The 23,091-nt window shown below is 39.4% G+C and overlaps 1 protein-coding gene across 2 annotated transcripts; it reads left to right on the top strand.

Moving 5' to 3' along the window:
* Positions 1–2,128: 2,128 nt before the first annotated feature.
* On the top strand, positions 2,129–17,369 carry chst3a (carbohydrate (chondroitin 6) sulfotransferase 3a). 2 transcript variants are annotated; one of them, XM_034185390.1, is made up of 4 exons: positions 2,129–2,298; positions 10,132–10,295; positions 14,576–15,097; positions 16,351–17,369. In XM_034185390.1, exons 2-4 carry the CDS (start codon positions 10,216–10,218, stop codon positions 17,063–17,065), a joined length of 1,317 nt encoding a protein of 438 aa, XP_034041281.1. In that variant the 5' UTR covers positions 2,129–2,298; positions 10,132–10,215; the 3' UTR covers positions 17,066–17,369. The 2 variants fall into 2 exon arrangements, with proteins under 2 accessions (XP_034041281.1, XP_034041282.1); XM_034185391.1 differs by lacking the exon at positions 2,129–2,298 and adding an exon at positions 2,378–2,404.
* The last annotated feature ends 5,722 nt before the right edge of the window (positions 17,370–23,091 follow it).

Below are 23,091 nucleotides of genomic sequence, written 5' to 3'. Positions count from 1 at the left end.
CTATCTATCTATCTATCTATCTATCTATCTATCTATCTATCTATCTATCTATCTATCTATCTATCTATCTATCTATCTATCTATCTATCTATCTATCTATCTATCTATCTATCTATCTATCTATCTATCTATCTATCTATCTATCTATCTATCTATCTATCTATCTATCTATCTATCTATCTATCTATCTATCTATCTATCTATCTATCTATCTATCTATCTATCTCTTTTAACTTTAAAATCTATTAAGTTTAGACTAAGACCTATGAAGTCGATAATGTATTATTTGTTACAGCCATCCTTATTTCTTCTTTTTGTCATCTCTTTAAACTCAAGGTGTGCCAAGCCAATATTTTGGATCAGTGTCAGTGTGATGGGCAAAATTTTGTATAGGGGAGCGGAATATTTGTTTCTCAGTTTAAGTTGATCTTTTGCTAAATGGGTGGATTAAAAAAACAAAAAACAAATATATTTATTAACAGATTAGTTGTTTTAGGACAAGGAAAATTATATTAGATTGGTGTCAGTATTTGCAGCTACTGAAGGTTCCAGAATCTGTATCAGAATGGACATGAAAAAGTGATCATTATGTCATTCTTTTAAAGATGACACTGTCAAGGCGATTATGTTTTTGTTGTTCGTTTGTATGTTTTTCATGCGTCTTTTTTGTGTGATTGACAGCTGGACACATGAGAAAGACATGAACAGATTTCAACACAATTTGGTGGTGAAGATGGCTTTGATTCAATGAACAATTGATAAAATTTTGGTCCAGATCTGGATCAAAGGGTGATGCTTATCTTTGATCGTTCATGTTTGAGTTTGAACCTTGAGTCTGACTGTTTTGTTTCTGATCCTGTCTTGGATCTTTGGCCCTAACTACTGTGATCCTGATCAAGGAGTAGATTCTGTCTTTGACTCTTGATCTTTCAGCTTTGTTCCTGACTTTCTTGGACACCGATTCAATCTTTGATACCAAATATGCCCTGTGAGTGGTGATTGGTGAGAATTGTTGGACTCTGGCAGTATCTGCTGTCTGAGAGCTCTTCTAGTTTTTTTTTTTGTTTTTTTTTTTAGCTCCTGCTAGGGCCACCCTTGACAAATTGGTCCCAGGTGAGGAGACAGACAAAGGGTGATCTTATGACTCTTTATGATTGACACAGTTAGGGATGGAGACACCTCACCCAGATTCACTGGAAAATCCAATGAGTTCGGTCAAAATTCAAAATAGTGCATTTTTTTTTAATTCAATAAATTCATTTGAAGAATATTTTGAATCAAGTTCAAACTTTTAACTATAACACACAGAATAGAGTTTATTTATTTAACACAGTTCATTTTATTTAAAACAGCCAGATTTCAGCTATGCACTCTAAGAAATAAAATGTTGAATTTAATTGATAAAGTTAAGGTAACTTTTTCCACATAATTTTGTCAATTAAATGCAACACAATATTGGGATTTAAGTAATAAAGTTTCATTTGATTTAATTAATGTCAATGACAATGTTGTTTTGCACTTAATTAACAATGTTATGTGGAAAAAGTTACCTTAACTTTATTAAATTCAACATTTTATGCCTAAGAGTGTATGTTTCATTTCTAAGAGTGTAATTTTAACGTGTTTAATTGCATCTATTTTTCATCTCAAAACACAAAAATGTTGAAACATGTTGACATCAAATCTCGCATTTTATTTTTGAAAAAAAAAAAAACCCCTCAAAATGCTGAATCACTATAAAACGATTTCTTACAAAGTGATTAAAGATGCCAAACGTTTAAATCTTTTTTTCGGACCCTTTATGAAAAATCACAGAAGCCTTTAGGACCACGTGACCTCCTAAACAGGATGCTCCACGTGGAGCGGGGAGCGAGGAGGTGCAGCGTGGCCACAAACGGCTCTGTTCACACTGACGACCCTCACGTGGGAAAGTTGAGAAGCCACGACATTTGAACGCGCACGAACACAGGAACGCACACACTCAAATATCGTCGCCAAAAAAAGAGTTTAAAATATTTTTGTCTTAATTTCGGATCAGCGTAGGATTAAAAATTTAATTTTGCGATCTTTAAGATTTTTATTATATATATATATATATATATATATATATATATATTTCTTTTTTAGTGCGTGTGCTCGTGCGGAGGCGCGTCCTGGCGCAGCTCGTGGTTCCGCCGGCGCAGCAGGAGACTGTTCCTGCGGACACACTGAAACAGCAGAGAGATGCTCCGAAGGAACAAACTGTTTATTTGCACAACAGCGACGTTTGGCTCAACTGCGGAGAAAACTCAGCTCAAGGTTTGTGTTCCTGAACGCCTCCTGTCCGGGTTTTACTGGCGCCGCGTAAAAACTGGAGCAGAACGCGCACCATGTGAACATCTTCAGTCTGCTCCGAGGTAAAACAGTAAGAATAATAACGGCTGTCTCTTTTACTGGTCGGATCTGCTGTTTATTTATTTATTTTTAAATTCCCTCACGTGGTGCATTTGTAAATGTGGAATGTGGCGTCTGCGCGCACCGTTTCAATCCAGATATGATATTAAATCAAACTGTGCATCTGATAATCCTTTTAGACGTGTGAAATCCTATCGGGTCATCAGATTAATGTACAGCCATTTATTGGTTGTGTTTGTTTTAGTGGTGCATGCACCCCCCCCTTCGAATGATGCGTACCTCCCACCCACCCACAGTAGCTGCGTTTACACGGAGTCTAATTCATCCATTAAGAATCAGAATGATTGGAAATCTACATGAAGATGATCTCAAATAAACTATCTGATCAGAATGAAATGGATGGACCTGATCAGGAATCCATTCTTGTCAACATGGGTGGTTCAGTCCTTTTATAATCCATCCATTTGGGGGAGGTGATGGTCTAGTGGTTAAGGCATTGGGCTTGAGACCAGAAGATCCTTGGTTCAAATACCAGCCTGACTGGAAAATCACTAAGGACCCTTGGGCAAGGTCTTTAATCCCCTATTGCGCCTGGTGTGTAGTGAGCGCCTTGTGTGGTGGCACCCTGACATCGGGGTGAATGTGAGGTGTTATTTGTAAAGCGCTTTGAGCGTCTGATGCAGGTGGAAAAGCGCTATATAAATGCAGTCCATTTACCATTTATCCATGTTCTGCTCATGCTGCCACCTGTGTAGTGACAGAGGATCAGCAATGTTACAGCCTTTTTCCAAAATGGAATAAATTCATCCCCCCCCCACCCCCCCCCGCCTAAAAATTCTACTCACAACACCCCATAATGACGACATGAATTTTTTTTTTACATTTTTGTAAATTTATTAAAAATAAAAATAAAAAAACAACAAAGAAATTACATGTGCATAAGTATTCACACCCTTTGCTCAATACTTTGTTGATGCACCTTTGGCAGCAATTACAGCCTCAAGTCTTCTTGAACATGATGCTACAACCTTGGTGCACCTGTCTTTGGGCAGTTTTGTCCATTCCTGTTTGTAGCATCTCTCAAGCTCTATCAGGTTGGATGGGGAGCGTCGGTGCACAGACATTTTCAGATCTCTCAAGAGATGTTCAATCAGATTCAGGTGTGGGTTCTCGCTGGGCCACTCAAGGACATTCACAGAGTTGATTTTTGCTAATTTATTAAAGGACATGTTGCACTGAAGTCATAAAAATTTAGATTTAGGCTGTTACTGACCATCTGATGATCCACTGGGATTACTTTGTGCACTTCCGTGACTGGTTTCAAAGTATATGGCATTCGCAGCAAACAGCTATGGAGACTTCCGCAAGCAAAGTACTCGTGAGTACAGGTGACGTAGTTACTAGAAGCGCTTCGATGGAATGTATCTGCTAACGTTAAGAATGGAGGCACAGCTTAATTCCAAAGTTGACACTGGTGTGTCGTGTTATGATGACTCGTTTTTAAGTGATAACTGTTCATTTTGATGCATTCACAGTAAAAGGAGCAGCTGTGAGAAGGTTTTGTGCACCTGCGGCAATTAGTCATAAATGCAGCTTGTTAAAAATGCAAATAGGTGTTGTATATAACTGTGAAAAATCTAATAAATATATACAACCCCTGGCAAAAATTATGGAATCACCGGCCTCAGAGGATGTTCATTCAGTTGTTTAATTTTGTAGAAAAAAGCAGATCACAGACATGACACAAAACTAAAGTCATTTCAAATGGCAACTTTCTGGCTTTAAGAAACACTATAAGAAATCAAGAAAAAAAGATTGTGGCAGTCAGTAACGGTTACTTTTTTAGACCAAGCAGAGGAAAAAAATATGGAATCACTCAATTCTGAGGAAAAAATTATGGAATCACCCTGTAAATTTTCATCCTCCAAATTAACACCTGCATCAAATCAGATCTGCTCATTGACATTGACCCTATGCCATGACATTGACCCTATGTGTCTTTTTGCAAGGAATGTTTTTGCAGTTTTTGCTCTATGGCAAGACGCATTATCATCTTGAAAAATGATTTCATCATCCCCAAACATCCTTTCAATTGTCCAAAATATCAACATAAACTTGTGCATTTATTGATGATGTAATGACAGCCATCTTCCCAGTGCCTTTACCTGACATGCAGCCCCATATCATCAATGACTGTGGAAATTTACATGTTCTCTTCAGGCAGTCATCTTTATAAATCTCATTGGAAAGGCACCAAACAAAAGTTCCAGCATCATCACCTTGCCCAATGCAGATTCGAGATTCATCACTGAATATGACTTTCATCCTGTCATCCACAGTCCACGATTGCTTTTCCTTAGCCCATTGTAACATTGTTTTTTCTGTTTAGGTGTTAATGATGCCTTTCGTTTAGCTTTTCTGTATGTAAATCCCATTTCCTTTAGGCGGTTTCTTACAGTTCGGTCACAGACGTTGACTCCAGTTTCCTCCCATTCGTTCCTCATTTGTTTTGTTGTACATTTTTCGATTTTTGAGACGTATTGCTTTAAGTTTTCTGTCTTGACGCTTTGATGTCTTCCTTGGTCTACCAGTATGTTTGCCTTTAACAACCTTCCCATGTTGTTTGTATTTGGTCCAGAGTTTAGACACAGCTGACTGTGAACAACCAACATCTTTTGCAACATTGCGTGATGATTTACTCTCTTTTAAGAGTTTGATAATCCTCTCCTTTGTTTCAATTGACATCTCTCGTGTTGGAGCCATGATTCATGTCAGTCCACTTGGTGCAACAGCTCTCCAAGGTGTGTTCACTCCTTTTTAGATGCAGACTAACGAGCAGATCTAATATGATGCAGGTGTTAGTTTTGGGGATGAAAATTTACAGGGTGATTCCATAATTTTTTCCTCAGAATTGAGTGATTCCATATTTTTTTCCTCTGCTTGGTCTAAAAAAGTAACCATTACTGACTGCCACAATCTTTTTTTCTTGATTTCTTATAGTGTTTCTTAAAGCCAGAAAGTTGCCATTTGAAATGACTTTAGTTTTGTGTCATGTCTGTGATCTGCTTTTTTTCTACAAAATTAAACAACTGAATGAACATCCTCTGAGGCCAGTGATTCCATAATTTTTGCCAGGGGTTGTATATCTGTGTCATCATGGAGACATTCCACATCCATTAAGCGGCAATAAAAAAAACAAAAAACAGCTGACATGCGGGTTAAAATGGCTGTTACGCTGTTTTAACTCGCATGTCAGCTGTTATTTTTTTTTATTAAGGGATTATTCAAGATTAATTCTCTTTTAAAAAGTTCCTGATAGAGATTGACAGTTTTATGACAATTGAGAAAGTCTACAAGCTTAATACTGATTATATATTGTTCAAATTCAGCCAGAAGTCCATCTAAATTGGGGGTTAAAACAGCTGCTGTGCACACACACACACACTCACACACACAAGAGACATTCTCAAACTAAAAAAGTACTTTCATTGAAAGCTCCATTGGGGAAAAAAAAACACAAAGCAAAAGATGAAAAAACAAAACAAAACACTAACCCCAGTGTAAAGATTTCCAAATTAGTCCACAACAAAAAGAAGCCCCCACACACACGTCACGCGCGAGATTGCAATTGTGATCGCCAGCCATAAAACGGTCCACTCGTCGTCACTCAGATCCACAGCCAAAGATCATTTTCAAGTTCCACTCGGCCAGAGAATAATGTACAGGTCCACTCGCTGTCAGGTTCTGATCACGTGTGCATAATGTCCGATCACAGCTCTGCTTTCAACTCAACTTCTGTCAGGATCGTGGCACATTAGATAGTCCATTATCTCCTGAAAATAGCATCTTCTAGGTTTTTCCAATAGGAGACCTACATCTGTGTGTCCAGGCACATCCATGATCCCAGCAGCATGCAGCTGCCACACAAACAGCAGCATCACAACACTTTAAGTTCCAAAATCCGACAGACTCTGACAAAGTTAAGAGTTTTGAGGTGAAATGTGTCGTCTCCTCTGTAAATCCGAGCCACTGCTTTCAAAGAAAAGCGCCGAACCTTTGTTATCGAACATAACCTCTGTTTCTGTCTGGGATGTTTCTGTTTTGTGCTTAACTACGTCACACGCAGAGAAATGTCGAGAATTGCCCAGTGAGATGTTTTCCAGAAATGCGCCTGTTTCCACGCTTCGGGAGAGGAATAAAAAACATCAGAAACCACTAATTATGAGTGCATGTGCACAGAGAGATTTACAATCATTAGTACTTTGATGTTGTGTTGCTAACTGGGAGGTTAAACCACGTGCAACTTATCCTTTAAAAAAACAAACACTCTAAGAAATCACATGTACATAAGTATTCACAGTCTTTGTCATGAAGCTCAAATTTGAGCTCAGGTGCATCCTGTTCCCACTGATCCTCCTCGAGATGTTTCTACAGCTTAATTGGAGTCCACCTTGGGTAAATTCAGTTGTTTGGACATGATTTAGAAAGAAACACACCTGTCTACATATAAGGTCCCACAGTTGACAGCATGTCAAAGCACAAACCAAGCATGAAGTCAAAGGAATTGTCTGTAGACCTCTGAGAGATTGTCTTGAGGCATAAATCTGAGGAAGGGAACAGAAACATTTCTGATGCTTGGAAGGTCCCACTGAGCACAGTGGCCTTCATCATCTGTAAATGGAAGAAGTTCAGATCCACCAGGGTTCTTCCTAGAGCTGGCCAACCATCTAAACTGAGCGATCTGGGGAGAAGGGCCTTAGTCAGGGAGGTGACCAAGAACATGATGATCACTCTGTCAGAGCTCCAGCATTCCTCTGTGGAGAGAGAAGAACCTTCCAGAATGACAATCATCTCTGCAGCAATCCACCAATCAGGCCTGTATGGTAGAGTGACCAGACAGAAGCCACTCCTTAGTAAAAGACACATGGCAGCTCACCTGGAGTTTGCCAAAAGGCACCTGAAGGACTCTCAGACCATGAAAAACAAAATTCTGTGGTCTGATGAGACAAACATTGAAGTCTTTGGTGTGAATGCCAGGCGTCATATTTGGAGGAGACAGGCACCATCCCTAGAGTGAAGCATGGTGGTGGCAGCATCATGCTGTGGGGATGTTTTTCAGCAGCAGGGACTGGGAGACTAGTCAGGATTGAGGAAAAGATGAATGCAGCAATGTACAGAGACATCCTGCATGAAAATCTCCTCCAGAGCGCTCTTGACCTCAGACTGGGGTGACAGTTCATATTTCAGCAGGACAGTGACCCTAAGTACACAGCAAAGATATCAAAGGAGTGGCTTCAGGACGACTCTGTGAATGTCTTTGAGTGGCCCAGCCAGAGCTCAGACCTGAATCTGATTGAACATCTCTGGAGAGATCTGAAAATGGCTGTTCACCGATCCCCGTCCAACTTGATGGAGTTTGAGAGGTGCTGCAAAGAGGAATGGGCAAAGCTGCCCAAAGATGGGTGTGCCAAGCATGTGGCATCATATTCACGAAGTCTTGAGGCTGTAATTGCTACCAAAGGTGCATCAACAAAGTATTGGGCAAAGGGTGCGAATACTTGCATATATGTGATTTCTTAGTTGTTGTTTTTTAAATAAATTTGCAAAAAAAAACAAAACTTTTTTGATGTTGTCATTGTGGGGTGTTGTGAGTAGAATTTTGAGGGGGGAAAAGTGAATTTACTCCATTTTGGAATAGGGCTGTAATACAAAATGTAGAAAAAGTGAAGCGCTGTGAATACTTTCCGGATGCACCGTAAACACCTGAAAAGTCCTTGGAAATTTTCCTGTGAAGAGATGAGATTAGTGATGACTAACATTTTTCCCAACTGCTGCGCACCTGTTACAAGGAGGTGATTCTACACATGCTTGAAATTGCAAGTGAAAACCATTTGGTGTAGCTTGAGCCTAAAAGTGAAGGATTGTTTTTGTACCAGTTTCACTTCAATATACTGGTGGTTATTGAAATAATCACGTCAGAGGAAAAACTTTTCAGCTGACCCTCATATAAATGCACACGTTGATCTGATCATTTGTATTGTGTATATGTAAAATATAATTGTGGATTCAGCGACCAGAATGGAAGCTTTCATACCAACACAGCTGCTGTGTTTCGTCTCCAATCTGAACTAAAATCAGTCAGTTACACCAAAATGATAAGTGATGCTTTTACATATTCCCATTTTTTAAAAAAATATTTGCTCACAGCAGTTAATTGTGTGCACTTGAACACCAAAAGCTTTCAGTGGGAATGTAGCTGGAGGTCTCGCTTGAAGCTTTTTTTTTTTTTTTTTTTTTTTAAAGGTGTCCATTAATGTAATTTGTAGTGAAATGATAAGTGATGTGTGTTTCTGCTTGAGTAGAGAGTCAGATTTGCCAAACGCTTCAGTGGCTCTTGAATATGTAAAAATGTTCATTTGAAGCACCGCAGCCTGACAGTTTGACGGCTATGGCGTATTAACTGCAGATAATTGGGTGATATTTACTTACAGAGCACGCAATTACTCCACAAGGGCTTGAAAACTGTCTTTCTGCCTTAATCATACGCTTTGTAGAAATTATTCACTCTGTTGGCAGGTCCAAATGTTTTTTGGGGGGTATGTACCTTTTTTTTTTTTTCTGAGAAAAGGTGTGAGGGTGGGAATTTCCTTTGTGTTTTGTGGTTACGAATGAAATCCAGTGTGCATTTGTGTTGTGACATGCAATATTTTTCTTTTGCCACCCAAATTTTTGTCCTAGCTAAGCAATTCTACCTCCACGTTTTTGAAGACCTTTTTGAAGAGCTGTTGTACATGGATGTTTGTGGCTTGGTACGTGTTGCAACAAGCTGTGACAGGTCCCGTCATTTGTTGAGTTCCTGTCATACATTCATGCACTCACTGAACTGACTAAATGTCACGACTGACTGCGTGTTGAGACTTGGGACTTGGGCTTCACCTGACACCATGTCTAATTTCATTCTTTTGAATTCACCGGTGAGATAGTATAAATCAAGAAACATGTCCATGTCACATACTGAAATTATTAGGAAATTGAAGTGGGTGTTGATTTATGTCTTAAACCAAGCAAAATTTTCCTTTATGGAGTGTAGTCTTGATTTTGGTGTCAAATAATTCTCAACATACAAAATTATTTTTCTATTGGATTACAGAAATTAAAAAAAACATACCCATATAGTTTTTACATTCTGTTAAGTTTATCTCTTCAATGGTACAATGTTACTGACCTGACACTGAAATAAAATGAGGGGTCATTCCAGTTGTAAATGGATCAACACAGGCATTTTCAGTTATTTTTACACACACACACACACACACACACACACACACACACACACACACACACACACACACACACACACACACACACACACACACACACACACACACACACACACACACACACACACACACACACACACACACACACACACAAGCCCAACACTCAACAAACTTGTACTTTGCAAATAATTTGACACCAGATTTAAGATCATCTGACCAGCAGCTCCTGAGTTATATAATGATGTCCATGGAGGAATACACAGTACATGACCATCCCCCCCAATATTTGAGTTGTGTCTGGTGTTTTTTGGGGGCTGCGGGTTGCATATTTTTATGATATGCAGAAAGATTCCATTCCATTTGCTGTCATTTAAAAATACCTGAGAAAAATTCTACAGTTCTGGCAAAGTGAATATCACGGTCTTTAGTGGCCTTCATTGTCATTTTCTTCTTGCAGAATGAAGCTTCATTCAACACATGTCAAGCTATGACCAGCACACAGACCGCCTAGACCTCCACATTACAAAGCTTGGACTTGAGAATGAAGACCAAATATGCAGTTGTCTTCATCTGTATTGTGGCGCTGGTCATCATTGAAAAGGAAAGCAATATTCTGTCCAGGTGAGAGAATAAAATCAATCAGCAACTTGCCGTTGTTTAATAAATCACCAAAGGTTTGTAATTCTTTCACCAAGGAGGGTATATACACTCAACAAAAATATAAACGCAACACTTTTGGTTTTGCTCCCATTTTGTATGAGATGAACTCAAAGATCTAAAACTTTTTCCACATACACAATATCACCATTTCCCTCAAATACTGTTCACAAACCAGTCTAAATCTGTGATAGTGAGCACTTCTCCTTTGCTGAGATAATCCATCCCACCTCACAGGTGTGCCATACCAAGATGCTGATTAGACACCATGATTAGTGCACAGGTGTGCCTTAGACTGTCCACAATAAAAGGCCACTCTGAAAGGTGCAGTTTTGTTTTATTGGGGGGGGATACCAGTCAGTATCTGGTGTGACCACCATTTGCCTCATGCAGTGCAACACATCTCCTTTGCATAGAGTTGATCAGGTTGTCAGTTGTGGCCTGTGGAATGTTGGTCCACTCCTCTTCAATGGCTGTGCGAAGTTGCTGGATATTGGCAGGAACTGGTACACGCTGTCGTATACGCCGGTCCAGAGCATCCCAAACATGCTCAATGGGTGACATGTCCGGTGAGTATGAAGCCATGCAAGAACTGGGACATTTTCAGCTTCCAAGAATTGTGTACAGATCCTTGCAACATGGGGCCGTGCATTATCCTGCTACAACATGAGGTGATGTTCTTGGATGTATGGCACAACAATGGGCCTCAGGATCTTGTCACGGTATCTCTGTGCATTCAAAATGCCATCAATAAAATGCACCCGTGTTCTTCGTCCATAACAGACGCCTGCCCATACCATAACCCCACCGCCACCATGGGCCACTCGATCCACAACACTGACATCAGAAAACCGCTCACCCACACGACGCCACACACGCTGTCTGCCATCTGCCCTGAACAGTGTGAACCGGGATTCATCCGTGAAGAGAACACCTCTCCAACGTGCCAAATGCCAGCGAATGTGAGCATTTGCCCACTCAAGTCGGTTACAACGACGAACTGGAGTCAGGTTGAGACCCCGATGAGGACAACGAGCATGCAGATGAGCTTCCCTGAGACGGTTTTGACAGTTTGTGCAGAAATTCTTTGGTTATGCAAACCGATTGTTTCAGCAGCTGTCCGAGTGGCTGGTCTCAGACGATCTTGGAGGTGAACATGCTGGATGTGGAGGTCCTGGGCTGGTGTGGTTACACGTGGTCTGCGGTTGTGAGGCTGGTTGGATGTTGGAGACGGCTTATGGTAGAGAAATGAACATTCAATACACGAGCAACAGCTCTGGTTGACATTCCTGCTGTCAGCATGCCAATTGCACGCTCCCTCAAATCTTGCGACATCTGTGGCATTGTGCTGTGTGATAAAACTGCACCTTTCAGAGTGGCCTTTTATGGTGGGCAGTCTAAGGCACACCTGTCCACTAATCATGGTGTCTAATCAGCATCTTGGTATGGCACACCTGTGAGGTGGGATGGATTATCTCAGCAAAGGAGAAGTGCTCACTATCACAGATTTAGACTGGTTTGTGAACAATATTTGAGGGAAATGGTGATATTGTGTATGTGGAAAACGTTTTATATCTTTGAGTTCATCTCATACAAAATGGGAGCAAAACCAAAAGTGTTGCTTTTATATTTTTGTTGAGTGTGTGTTCACGAGCAGTGTTTTATTCATTTTTTGTCTCTATAGTTATTTAGAAATCAAATATTTCTAAAGACCTCAAAAATACAAGAGGTATAATGTAACGTAAGTCCTTGAATATGAAATGTATACCTGTTATATGTAAATGTGAAACAAATTAATGATTTATTTTAAAATGGTAAATGGACTGCATTTATATAGTGCTTTTCCATCTGCATCAGATGCTCAAAGCGGTTTACAATAATGCCTTGAAAATAATTACATCCCATCCAAAATACAGGGGAGCAAAATTACCTTGACAGAATAGGACTATTGTTCCACATAGATTAGATTGGATAGAACTTCACCACTAGACAGAACATGTACCGCTCTCAAAGGCTCCATGGCCCTAGCCAAGTACACTGTTGTGCCTATGTTCAACTATGCAAAATTCTGGAGAACATCCAGCTTGTTTCTCATTTTCACAGTGGAAGAAATAAGCTCTGTGTTAATGATGCTGGGAGTGTTTAGAAACATGATGCATCTTTTCCGTATCAGTTCTGTTTTCCCACAGCACCTAAATCCAATATTTCAAGAACATATTAGTGCTTTTAGTGCAGGTGGAAAAAAGGCTTCATTGAGCAGTATTGTTCAAAATGTTTTCATTTGCTTTCTGAAAATGAGTGGAATCATAGGTCTTACCAAGAAGAACCTCCTGAATTTTGCTCATTGAATTGAATCAGGATCAGCATGTGCTTTCAGCATGCGCATGTTCCTTTTACAGAGTTCAGTGTGCCCCTTTTTTAACCTTGTAGTTTATTTTGGCTGCGCTCATTCTTGCCATGGTGAATCGTATGTGGACAGCGTGTTGATTTTTCACAAGTTTGGGAAGCAACAGTACTAATTTAGCTAAATCCCATCAATCATTCAAATCAGGTCAGGCTCGGTCAAGTCTAGGAGTACTGGTGACTCATGTTGGAAACACCCTGTGTCCTCGATGGCAACCACCCAGGCAGACAGCTGGCCCATCCCCACTTTCCCAAGTTATAAATCCCATAAAAGAAAATCATATAGGTAAAATGTCATGCATACTGTTTATGAAGAATTATGACTACAAACCTATAATCATGTTGTCCATCTCACTGCAGCTCCAGGACAGTTCAGTCTTGTCAGAGGTGTGAGCTGTCAGAGTGTCTAGAATCTGATTGTAATTTCAGTCTTTCTGTGTGGGAAAATAACAGACGTACTAAGAAGATTCTAGTGTACATTGCAAAATGACTGATTAAATAAGTGTCTCTGCTTAATTGTTCAATGGAAATGCATGTACAGAGTGTGAATTCCTTCTTAATCTTGAAATGACACACGCAGATGCCTGGGTAGATGTTTTAAGAGATTATGACAAGTTTTGTCATCGTCCCGATCTGTTATCCTAGCTTAAAGACGCAGCTGAGCCTGTTTACCAAGTGCTGACATGTGAAACACTGTCTAAGCCATGTTTTATGTGTTCTATTATGGCATTCATTTTATTTAAGTAGGTAACACCATAACATGGACAAGGAGACAGTAAGAGCTACAGCAGTCTGACATGTGGACCCAGTTACCTTGACCTTCTCCCAAATGACTTGATGTGTGGCTGACCTTGACAGGGCAGTTCTTAAATCCACCAAAATTTGTGCTACATTTCGTCCAGATTGGGTGAAAAATCAAATTCCCATGATTGTGACTTTTGCCAATTTTTGGGTCAGTCTTCATTGACATAGAATGTTTTTAGAACTAAGCAAAAGGCCTTGATAGGTCAACAAACAGACAGGAAGACATGATCTTGGCCCAAAGACTGGCCTTTGGAAAATTTGACCTTATGTGGGCAATTACAGATCCTACCCCTATATGAGTGCCATTTTTGGTGCAAAACGGAGTGAATAACTTAAATTTTGGTATTTGGCCCAATGACCATGACCCCATTGATGGTGACTTGATGACCTTTGGTCTCACGTGCAATTCTGGAACCCAGTTCCATAGGTTTACCAGGTTTGGTGTACACATCAGAGTGAAAAATGTAAATTTTGACCTTGGGGAGGTGATAGCCTAGTGGTTAACCGTTGTGCTTGAGACCAGAGGATCCGCGGTTCAAATCCCAGCCCGACCGGAAAATCACTAAGGGCCCTTGGGCAAGGTCCTTAATCCCCTAGTTGCTCCCAGTGTGTAGTGAGTACCTTGTATGGCTGCACCCTGACATCGGGTGAATGTGAGACATTACTGTAAAGTGCTTTGAGCATCTGATGCAGATGGAAAAGCGCTACATAAATGCAGTCCATTTATTTACCGTTTGATGAAATTGACCTTTACCCCAGTGATTGATCCTTGACAAATTTGACCTCACCTGGGCAGTTCCAGAGTCCACCTCCATAATGGGTCATTCAGTCCAAATAGGAGCAAAAATTAAAAATTTTACATTTGACTCCAGTGATCTTGACCTTAGTCAGAATGAATTGTTTTTTGAGAATTCTAGTGTTAGCCTTCATGGACCTGCCAAGATTGACAGAAATCAGTTGTAGGACTTGGGTGGAGTCAGGGAACAAACAGACACTGCTGACATTGGAGTGTGATGAATCCTCTCTTTCTTTACCAGGGTCTCTGATAAGCTGACTCAGAGGCAGACTCCTCAGACTCCTCTGGATACCAGCAACACGACAGAAAATGGACCATTCTTTGTGTTCAAAGTGCTGCTGTCCAAACTGTCTGGCACAGAAGGGAAGTTCCCAAATCTCTCTGAGGAACAAACAGAGGAAGAGGCTTTGGGCAGCTACAGCAGCGGCCAGAAGCACATACTGCTTTTGGCAACAACAAGAACTGGTTCTTCATTTGTGGGGGAATTTTTTAACCAGCATGGAGGCAATATGTTCTACTTGTTTGAGCCTTTGTGGCACGTAGAGCGCATGTTAGCCACAGAGGCCAACAACGGGTCAGTGTTGGCAAGAATCTACCGGGATGTTCTACAGGGGCTTTTTCTGTGTGATTTCTCTCCTCTCGAGAAGTTCATCTTTCCCCCGCCTGAGGACCACATCACTCCAGCCCTTTTCCGCAGAGAGTCGAGTCTATCGCTCTGTGAAGAACCCGTCTGCACTCCTGTAATCAAAGACATTTTTGAGAGGTATTGTAGACATATATACTGATTTTTGCCTTGGTGAGCAATATTAAGCAGTTGGTTTATTTCTCATATGTCAGTTACTTTTGACGACTTTTTTTGTTGGGTTATGCTTTGGAACTGGGAATTTATTTGAGGGATGGTTTTAACCAAGATGTCAATTCTAGCTCCTATTGAGAGGTTATGCTTATACCACTTTATGCCACTGGGAGGCACTGTTGCATATAGTTAAACTGAAAAAGTGAAAACTGAGCATTCTACCCTACACTATAAATAAGCATTGGGCCAAAATTTTGACCTTGGATTGCGATGTCAACTTTTAAGTGATTTTACTCGAGCAGCCATTGTCGGTAATTGAGCAGTGTGGTAACGTGACCTTTTGGGTTGATTGAACGCCAGAGCTGCCGCCACATTCTGGACCATCTGTATGGTTTCACTACAAATACCAGGGGTGTCGCTAGAAGTGCATTTCAGTAGTCAAAGCGAAAGACAACCTTGACCTGTACCAAGAGCTGGCTAGCATACTGAGTTTGTTAAGGATTTTTCCATATATTGTAAAGAGCAAAGCGGCGTAACCGGGAGATAGACGCAACATGATCAGAGAAAGATAGTAAGTCATGAATCATGACACCCAGGTTTCTCACAACCTTGACAGGGGTGAGAGATAAGGAGGTGAATTTTATGACATCACAATGGATTGATTGATTGGCCAGGATTACCAATAGAGCGGTTTAGTTGAAGGTGGTGTTCCTTCATCCATGTGGATGGATTTGTGCTGAGATGGTAAGGTCATCCTGACTGAAAGGATACAGGCTGAAACTGAAACTTACTTCATCTACCCTTCTCATACTCTTCTTCATTATTGTTAAATATAAAAATAAATTATACTGGTAGTATGTGTAATATTAACACACCAACTTTTGTTTTAAGTGTTCCTTTTCTACGTTTAGCTGTTCTTTCTGCTGTGTGAACATTTTGGTTTTGAACATTTTATTTTTGTGATTGTTGTACAGAACAACCACTGAAGTCAAAAAATACATAAACTAACTTTCCTCCGATGCTTCTTTGGCTTTAGACATGAGACCAATTGGTTTTGACACTTTTGCTTTCCATAATTTCTACGAGATTTACAACATAAAATTGCATTAGTAATGAGATCCATAAATTTGGAGAAGCAAAGGGTAATGTCCTTGGGTAAGGTAATGAACATTAAATCATTACTTTCAGCCGTAATAAAAACTCTACATCTCTCTCTTCAGGTATCACTGTAAGATGCGTCGCTGTGGGCCGCTAAACTTGACTCTTGCATCTGAATCCTGTCTTTCTAAGCAACACCATGCCATTAAGACTGTCCGGGTGCGCCAGTTGGACTCACTGGAACCCTTAGTGAAGGATCCTCGTCTGGATGTAAGAGTGATCCAGCTGGTCAGAGACCCGCGGGCCATCTTAGCCTCCCGTATGGTGGCATTCTCCTCAAAGTACCAGACATGGAAAGCCTGGGCTCAGGACGGCCAGGTGCCTGATGATGACGAGGAGGTGAAGAGGCTCAAAGGCAACTGTGACAACATCAGGATCTCTGCAGAGGTGGGGCTGAGGCAACCTCGCTGGCTGAGGAGCCGCTACATGTTGGTGCGCTATGAGGACATTGCTCGATTCCCTATGCAGAAGGCGGAGGAGATGTACAGATTCACAGGGATACCATTTAGTCCCCAAGCTAGGGAATGGATTCTAAAGAACACCCAGATCACTCAGGGAGCCAGCGGGATTTACTCCACGCAGAAGAACTCATCAGAGCAGGCAGAGAAATGGAGGTTTAGCATCCCGTTCACACTGGCACAGGCCGTGCAGAGGGTGTGCGGACCCACCATGAAACTATTTGGGTACAGATTTGTGGATGACGAAAAGTCACTAACTAATAAGTCAGTCAGTCTGCTGCAGGAGAAACTGTTTCACTCTTCAGAACTACAAATGTAGAAACAGACATCATAGGAGCTAACAAAAACCAAGTCACAGACCGCAGTGACAAGTGCCACGACACCAAAGTTTGTTCCATGTTATGTGCCTCGAATTCACATTGTCAGCTCACTTGAAAAAGAGGGTTTGTTTACTTACTGCTTTTGATGAAAAATGCTATATTGAAGAATTATTTCATGCTTTGTTTCATATGAATGAAATAAGCATGGATAATGAGACAGACTTGTAAGAAAATATATATAAGATTTTATGGTTTATTGATTATTAGTTTTTCCTTGAATAAATAACAGTTACAGTAAAAGTGTAGCATGTGTCTTTTCTTTATGTTTTTAGGAGGTTATTCATTATTTTCAAGGTAGTACAAAATGTTCTTTTGGGGTCACTCATACTCGTATGAGTATGATCAGAAGATTGGGCATATGTACAAATTTTTAAATGTGTAAAAAATGATTTGGTCATTCATCCTCACCGGAGGTTTAGAATTTGTGTGGCCAATTTTTACATTTTACTGTTTGGAATTGAACATTTGCCGTTATGTTTGAAGGTGTTATGAGACATACTAAATGTTGTCATGTTGTATTTTTTAATGATTGAATTTTACTGATGTGAAATATTAAAGGTTTCCGTGAAAAGTGTTTGAATTTTGAACTTGAAAGTGTATTCCATGGGCAACATACTCTTAAACCGACAAGGTACTGACTCAATCATTTTAAAAAAACGGTTGGCTTCTCCACACAAGCTATTTTATTTAATAAGGCATACAGACAAAGTAATAAGCACTGGCTGAATAATGTTGAAAACATTTGAGTCATCTGTGTTAACATTTTCCTTGTATGACGGGGAGGAGAGCATCTTGAAACGTAGTATGTTTGTACTGGCTTTAAAATTATGAAAATAATGAATGACCTCTTATGTTTTTGAAGTAAAAAAAGTTGATTGAATTGTTTTATACTGCCTGTGTGTTTTAATTTTGTTTGTTTTGGGTCAAATGCATATGCCCTATAAAACAGAAGCACATACAGTACATCTGGAAATTAGTCACAGCACTTCACTTTTTCCGCACTTTATATTACAGCCTTATAATGCAAAATGGATGAAATTCTTTTTTTTCCTTCAAAATTCTACACACAATATCCCATAATAACAATGTGTGATGAGAAACAAAAGTCTAGTTTGATGAGACAACAATTGAACTCTTTGGTGTGAATGCCAGGCGCCATGTTTGGAGGAAATCAAACACCATCCCTACAGTGAAGCATCTTGGTGGCAGCATCATCTTGTGGGAATGTTTTTCAGTGGCAGGAACTGGGAGATTAGTCAGGATTAAGGGGAAGATGAATGCAGCAATGTACAGTGACATGCTGGATGAAAACCTGCTCCAGAGCGCTCTTGACCTCAGATTGTCGCGACAGTTCATCTTTCAGCAGGACAATGACCCTAAGCACACAGCCAAGATATCAAAGGAGTGGCTTCAGGACAACTCTGTGAATGTCCTTGAGTGGCCCAGCCAGATCCCAGACCTGAACTCAAACGAACATCTCTGGAGAGATCTGAAAATGTCTGTGCACTGTCGCTCCCGATCCAACCCTGATGGAGCTGGAGAGGTGCTGCAAAGAAGAATGGACAAAACTGCCCAAAGATAGGTGCACCAAGCTTATGGTATCATATTCAAGAAGACTTGAGGTTGTAATTGCTGTCAAAGGTGCATCAACAAAGTATTGAACAAAGAGTGTGAATATTTACGTACACGATTTCTTAATTTTATTTTGAATAAATTTACAAAAATTTCAAAAAACTTTTTCATGTTGTTATTATGGGGTATTGTGAGTAGAATTTTGAGTGAAAAAAATTAATTTACCCCATTTTGGAATCGGGCTGCAACATAAAATGTGGAAAAAGTGGAGTGCTGTGAATACTTTCCAGATCCTCTCTATCTATCTATCTAACCACTGAAAATTTAGAAACATTTCTCATCACACTTGCCTTCACTCTTGGTGGCATATAAAGGTAGGCACTGTGTACCTGGTTCAATGGCAGCATTGTGTTGCGCAGCTGAGGTGCTGCTGAAACTGCACTGCAGGTTGTGGAACAAGATGTGCTTTAGAGTTACATATATGAGAAAGCTGTTACTGTTCTGGGGTAGAAAACATTTAAGTATGAATACTTTACATTTGGCAAGCCTTCCTCCATCATACTGCTTATTCATTAGCCAGCCAAGTGCATTGAGAACAAAGAAAAGGGCATAATATATATTTTCATTCATTTTCTAATACCCATCAATTCCTATTAAGGGTTATGGGGAGTTGGAGCCTATAACTGTGGTCACTGGACGAGAGACAGGGTACACACTGGACAGGATGCCAGTATATTGCATGGGCACATGTAGACAGACAAATACATTGTAACCCTCACTGCTACAGTCAATTTAAAATTTCCAATTCATCTAACCTGCATGCCTTTTGTAGTGAGATTAAGACTGAGCACCTGGAAGGAACCCACACAATCATGTGGAGAACATGCAAACTCCACACAGACAGGAAGTAATTCTACCCAAGAAGCCACAGTACTGCCCACATGTATTTTGAGAATGAGTTGCCCGAATATAGAAATTAGTAAGATGAAAGTCCTGCAGGATCTGACCCCCTAAAAAGTAAATAAAAAGCTTGTGGTTGTTGAAATCTATGCAACTCTTTGGTTTCTATTGATGCTGTATGTTAATTTTGTTTTAATTTGGGGGGGTTGCATGTCTCACCAGTTTAAAAAAAGGTGACTGTGGTGCTTTGGAGATTTGCTAAAATCAGGATCAGAACTAACTTTGTTGCTTCTGTAAGTACTTACAGTGACATTAAAATTGCAACTCCATGGTGCAAAGATTAAAAATACAGAACATAAAGTCACAAAACAGGAACATTTTATTGTTGGTGGTGAAAAAAAAGTCCAAGTTAAAAGTAGCAAACAGTTTATACTGAGGCACCTAACACAATATTGTCGTTTTCAGACTTTATATTATTAAATGTAATGTTTGTCGTGTTCCCCGAAATCTCTTGTTAAAATGTAGTTTTATTAAACTACTTCTTAGAGGGTTCAAATGTAATTAATCATTTGGGAAGAGACCAAACTTGAGAGATGTTTTGTCTATATTTTGTTCTTGTGTCTTGACTTTTTTTTGTCAGCATTGTCAGACATTTCTGAAAACGTTCAATTCAGGAAACCACTCCGTCACCTAAAACTCTGAGGACCCCTGTGCTACTTCCTGCTGGTTTCACTCTGGTTTTATGTGATTTCAACCACGTTTGTTTGGTTTTAATATTTTTTTCTGATTATTTGTCTTCTTTCTTCTGACTTTCAAGCAACACAACCCATAAATGCAGTTGTCAGAGTTCAGGAAATTTTCATTATCTGCAGAATATTTACAAATTAACTATACAAAACTTTGGGTGAGCCTGCAGAAGTTGTTTTTTTTAATTATGTTTTCCACACGTCACCTAAGTCTATATGTTTCTTCATTACTTGACGTACGATTTATGCAAACATGACCGACAGATCACTGAAAACATTAAATCTTTAAATGTTTTAAAGACTGGAAACATTCATGGTGAATTGCCAAACACTTGAATTCACAAATGCAACATGAATTTTTTCGTGTCTGTTCACAAAAATTAGTACTGATACAAAAAGTCTTATTTTTTTTTAATATTTCACCGGCAAGTACTTCCAAACATGAAAACTGTTTTTTTTTTTTCAAGTATGTATTAATTTCTTGAAAACATAAGATTTTTTTTTCTAAAATAAAAATGTTTAAGGTATGTATTCAGTTCTTTGAGATGTCATCTTGCTGTGTGTGCAGCTGATCCCATTAGATCTCAGAGGTGAAGTGTAGTTGGTTGTGATTAGAGTGCTTGTCAGCACCAGGGACTGTGTGTGTTTCTCAGTCTAGAACTGGAATTGCGTCAGGAAGGGCATCTGGTGAAAAACCATTGCCAAATCCCAGTGCCGGTCTGTGCTGCATCTGCTGTGGTGACCCTGAGCAACCTGGGGCAGTCGAAAGGCAAAACTTTCAGTAGAAAAATGTTGAAACTATGTATTCATCGGGGGGATCAAGGTTTATTTTTTACAAAATGAAAAACATTTTGAAGTTTATATAAGGATCTGGTTAGACACCATGTTTCTAAGATTTGTGGGGCCAAGTACAATAACTTCAGTTTTATCTGACTTTAAAAGCAGGAAATTAGAGGTCATCCATGTCCTTATGTCTGTAAGACAATCCTGCAGTTTAGCTAATTGGTGTGTGTCCTCTGGCTTCATGGATAGATAAAGCTGGGTATCATCTGCGTAACAATGAAAATTTAAGCAATGCCGTCTAATAATACTACCTAAGGGAAGCATGTATAAAGTGAATAAAATTGGTCCTAGCACAGAACCTTGTGCACTCTTAACCCAGATTTTGGTTTAACTTAAATTTCCGAGTTATCATTAATTATTCTTTCGTGTTTTGTAAAAAAACATTCTCATTACTAAACTAAATTAGTTGATTGCACTATTCAACTGAAATTTTCGGTGCAATGATCATGTTAAGCAGAGTTAACTTTTTGTCTCAAGTTTCTGTAAGGGAGGGGAGGGGCCCATTTTAAATTCTACCTAGCAACCATGTCAAGTGTGAAGACTCCACTCATCCTGCTGCTTCTGCTCATGGCTTGTTGTGCTCAAATTCAAAACCTGTGGATTTTGAGAGCAACACATAACTTTCTGGTCAAAAGACGGTTCATTGAAAATAGCTTAGTGTTTAAATACTGCTTCTTCTTTTTTTCTCTCCGCTGTACGCAGTGTACACTTGGCTGTGGGTTTTTGAAAGAAACACTGACTTAAAGAAAGTGGAATGTAGGCTTCAAGTTAGTTATTTGTTGATAAGTTTCTGGAAATTAGTTTCGCCCAAAGAGTGGTCCAGTGAGAACACGTTAGCTAAACTGAAGTTATTTTTTGGCAATATAACTCATCATTTGGTGTGCTATTACTAAATCAAACACATTTCAACTGTTGCTTTTTTTTTAACATTCACTTAATTTTTTTGTTTAGGTTTAGTTAATGTATTAAATACTTTTTAAACAAAATTGTAGAACTTAAAATCTGTTCATTTATATTATGTGTCACTTTGTTGCCTTTTTTAAGTAAACATTTGTCACATTTTTTACAGTACAGTTTTAATGCATTTTTTCCTGTTTTTACTTGTCTTTTGGTTGACAAGGTGTTCATGAGGTGTTCCTTCGTAATATTTTTTTAAATAAAAGTCTTTGGAACATTTAAATGTATTGTAGCAATCGCCGGGCCGGTTTCTAAGACTGTGAACTGTTATGCTGCAGTGCATCATGGGAGTACAGGGTTTTGAGAGTTTTAAGTGTTGTTAATGTGTTTCATGTTAGTTTAACAGTGTGGTTAGTGTTACTGATTTATTGTGTTCAGTAGTTCAGTTGAGTTAGTCAAGTTTAGTTAAGTGTCTGTTGCGTTTGATGCTTTCCACCATTTTCTGTGTTGTTGGGGTTGCAAATAAAACGTCACCTCCTTGCGGCAGAGTGCAGAAAAGCTCAGAGTGTCTTGTTCTTCCACACCACTTGCCACAGTATTCTTTAATTCCTTCCCTTCCATACACATTTGTTGAAACAATGCATTATAATCTCAAAATAAAGATGGAGTAGTTAATTAAATTACAAGAGAAGACATTACTTATATTAAGAAATTGTTTTAACTATTGATTAATAATGTTTATTATGTTATTTGTTATATGTTTACGTATGTTTAACTTAAAATAGTTATTTTATACACCAATGAGAAACCATTTATGTGAACTAATGATTTTGAGTAGCAACTACTACTGTGATTTGTTAATACAACTTAACCTGATTAGTTTTAGCTTGTGTAAAAACTAAAGTGGTTTAAGGCAACGGGTTTCCACGCAATTTTCTAGTAAACTCAACTAATTCAGGTTAAGAGTGTGGAACTCCATAATTAACTTTAGTCTGTGAAGAAGATTC

The sequence above is a fragment of the Thalassophryne amazonica genome, chromosome 13, assembly GCF_902500255.1.
Source record: "Thalassophryne amazonica chromosome 13, fThaAma1.1, whole genome shotgun sequence".
Taxonomy (NCBI): Eukaryota; Metazoa; Chordata; class Actinopteri; order Batrachoidiformes; family Batrachoididae; genus Thalassophryne; species Thalassophryne amazonica.
This window is presented reverse-complemented; position numbering and strand designations above follow the sequence as displayed.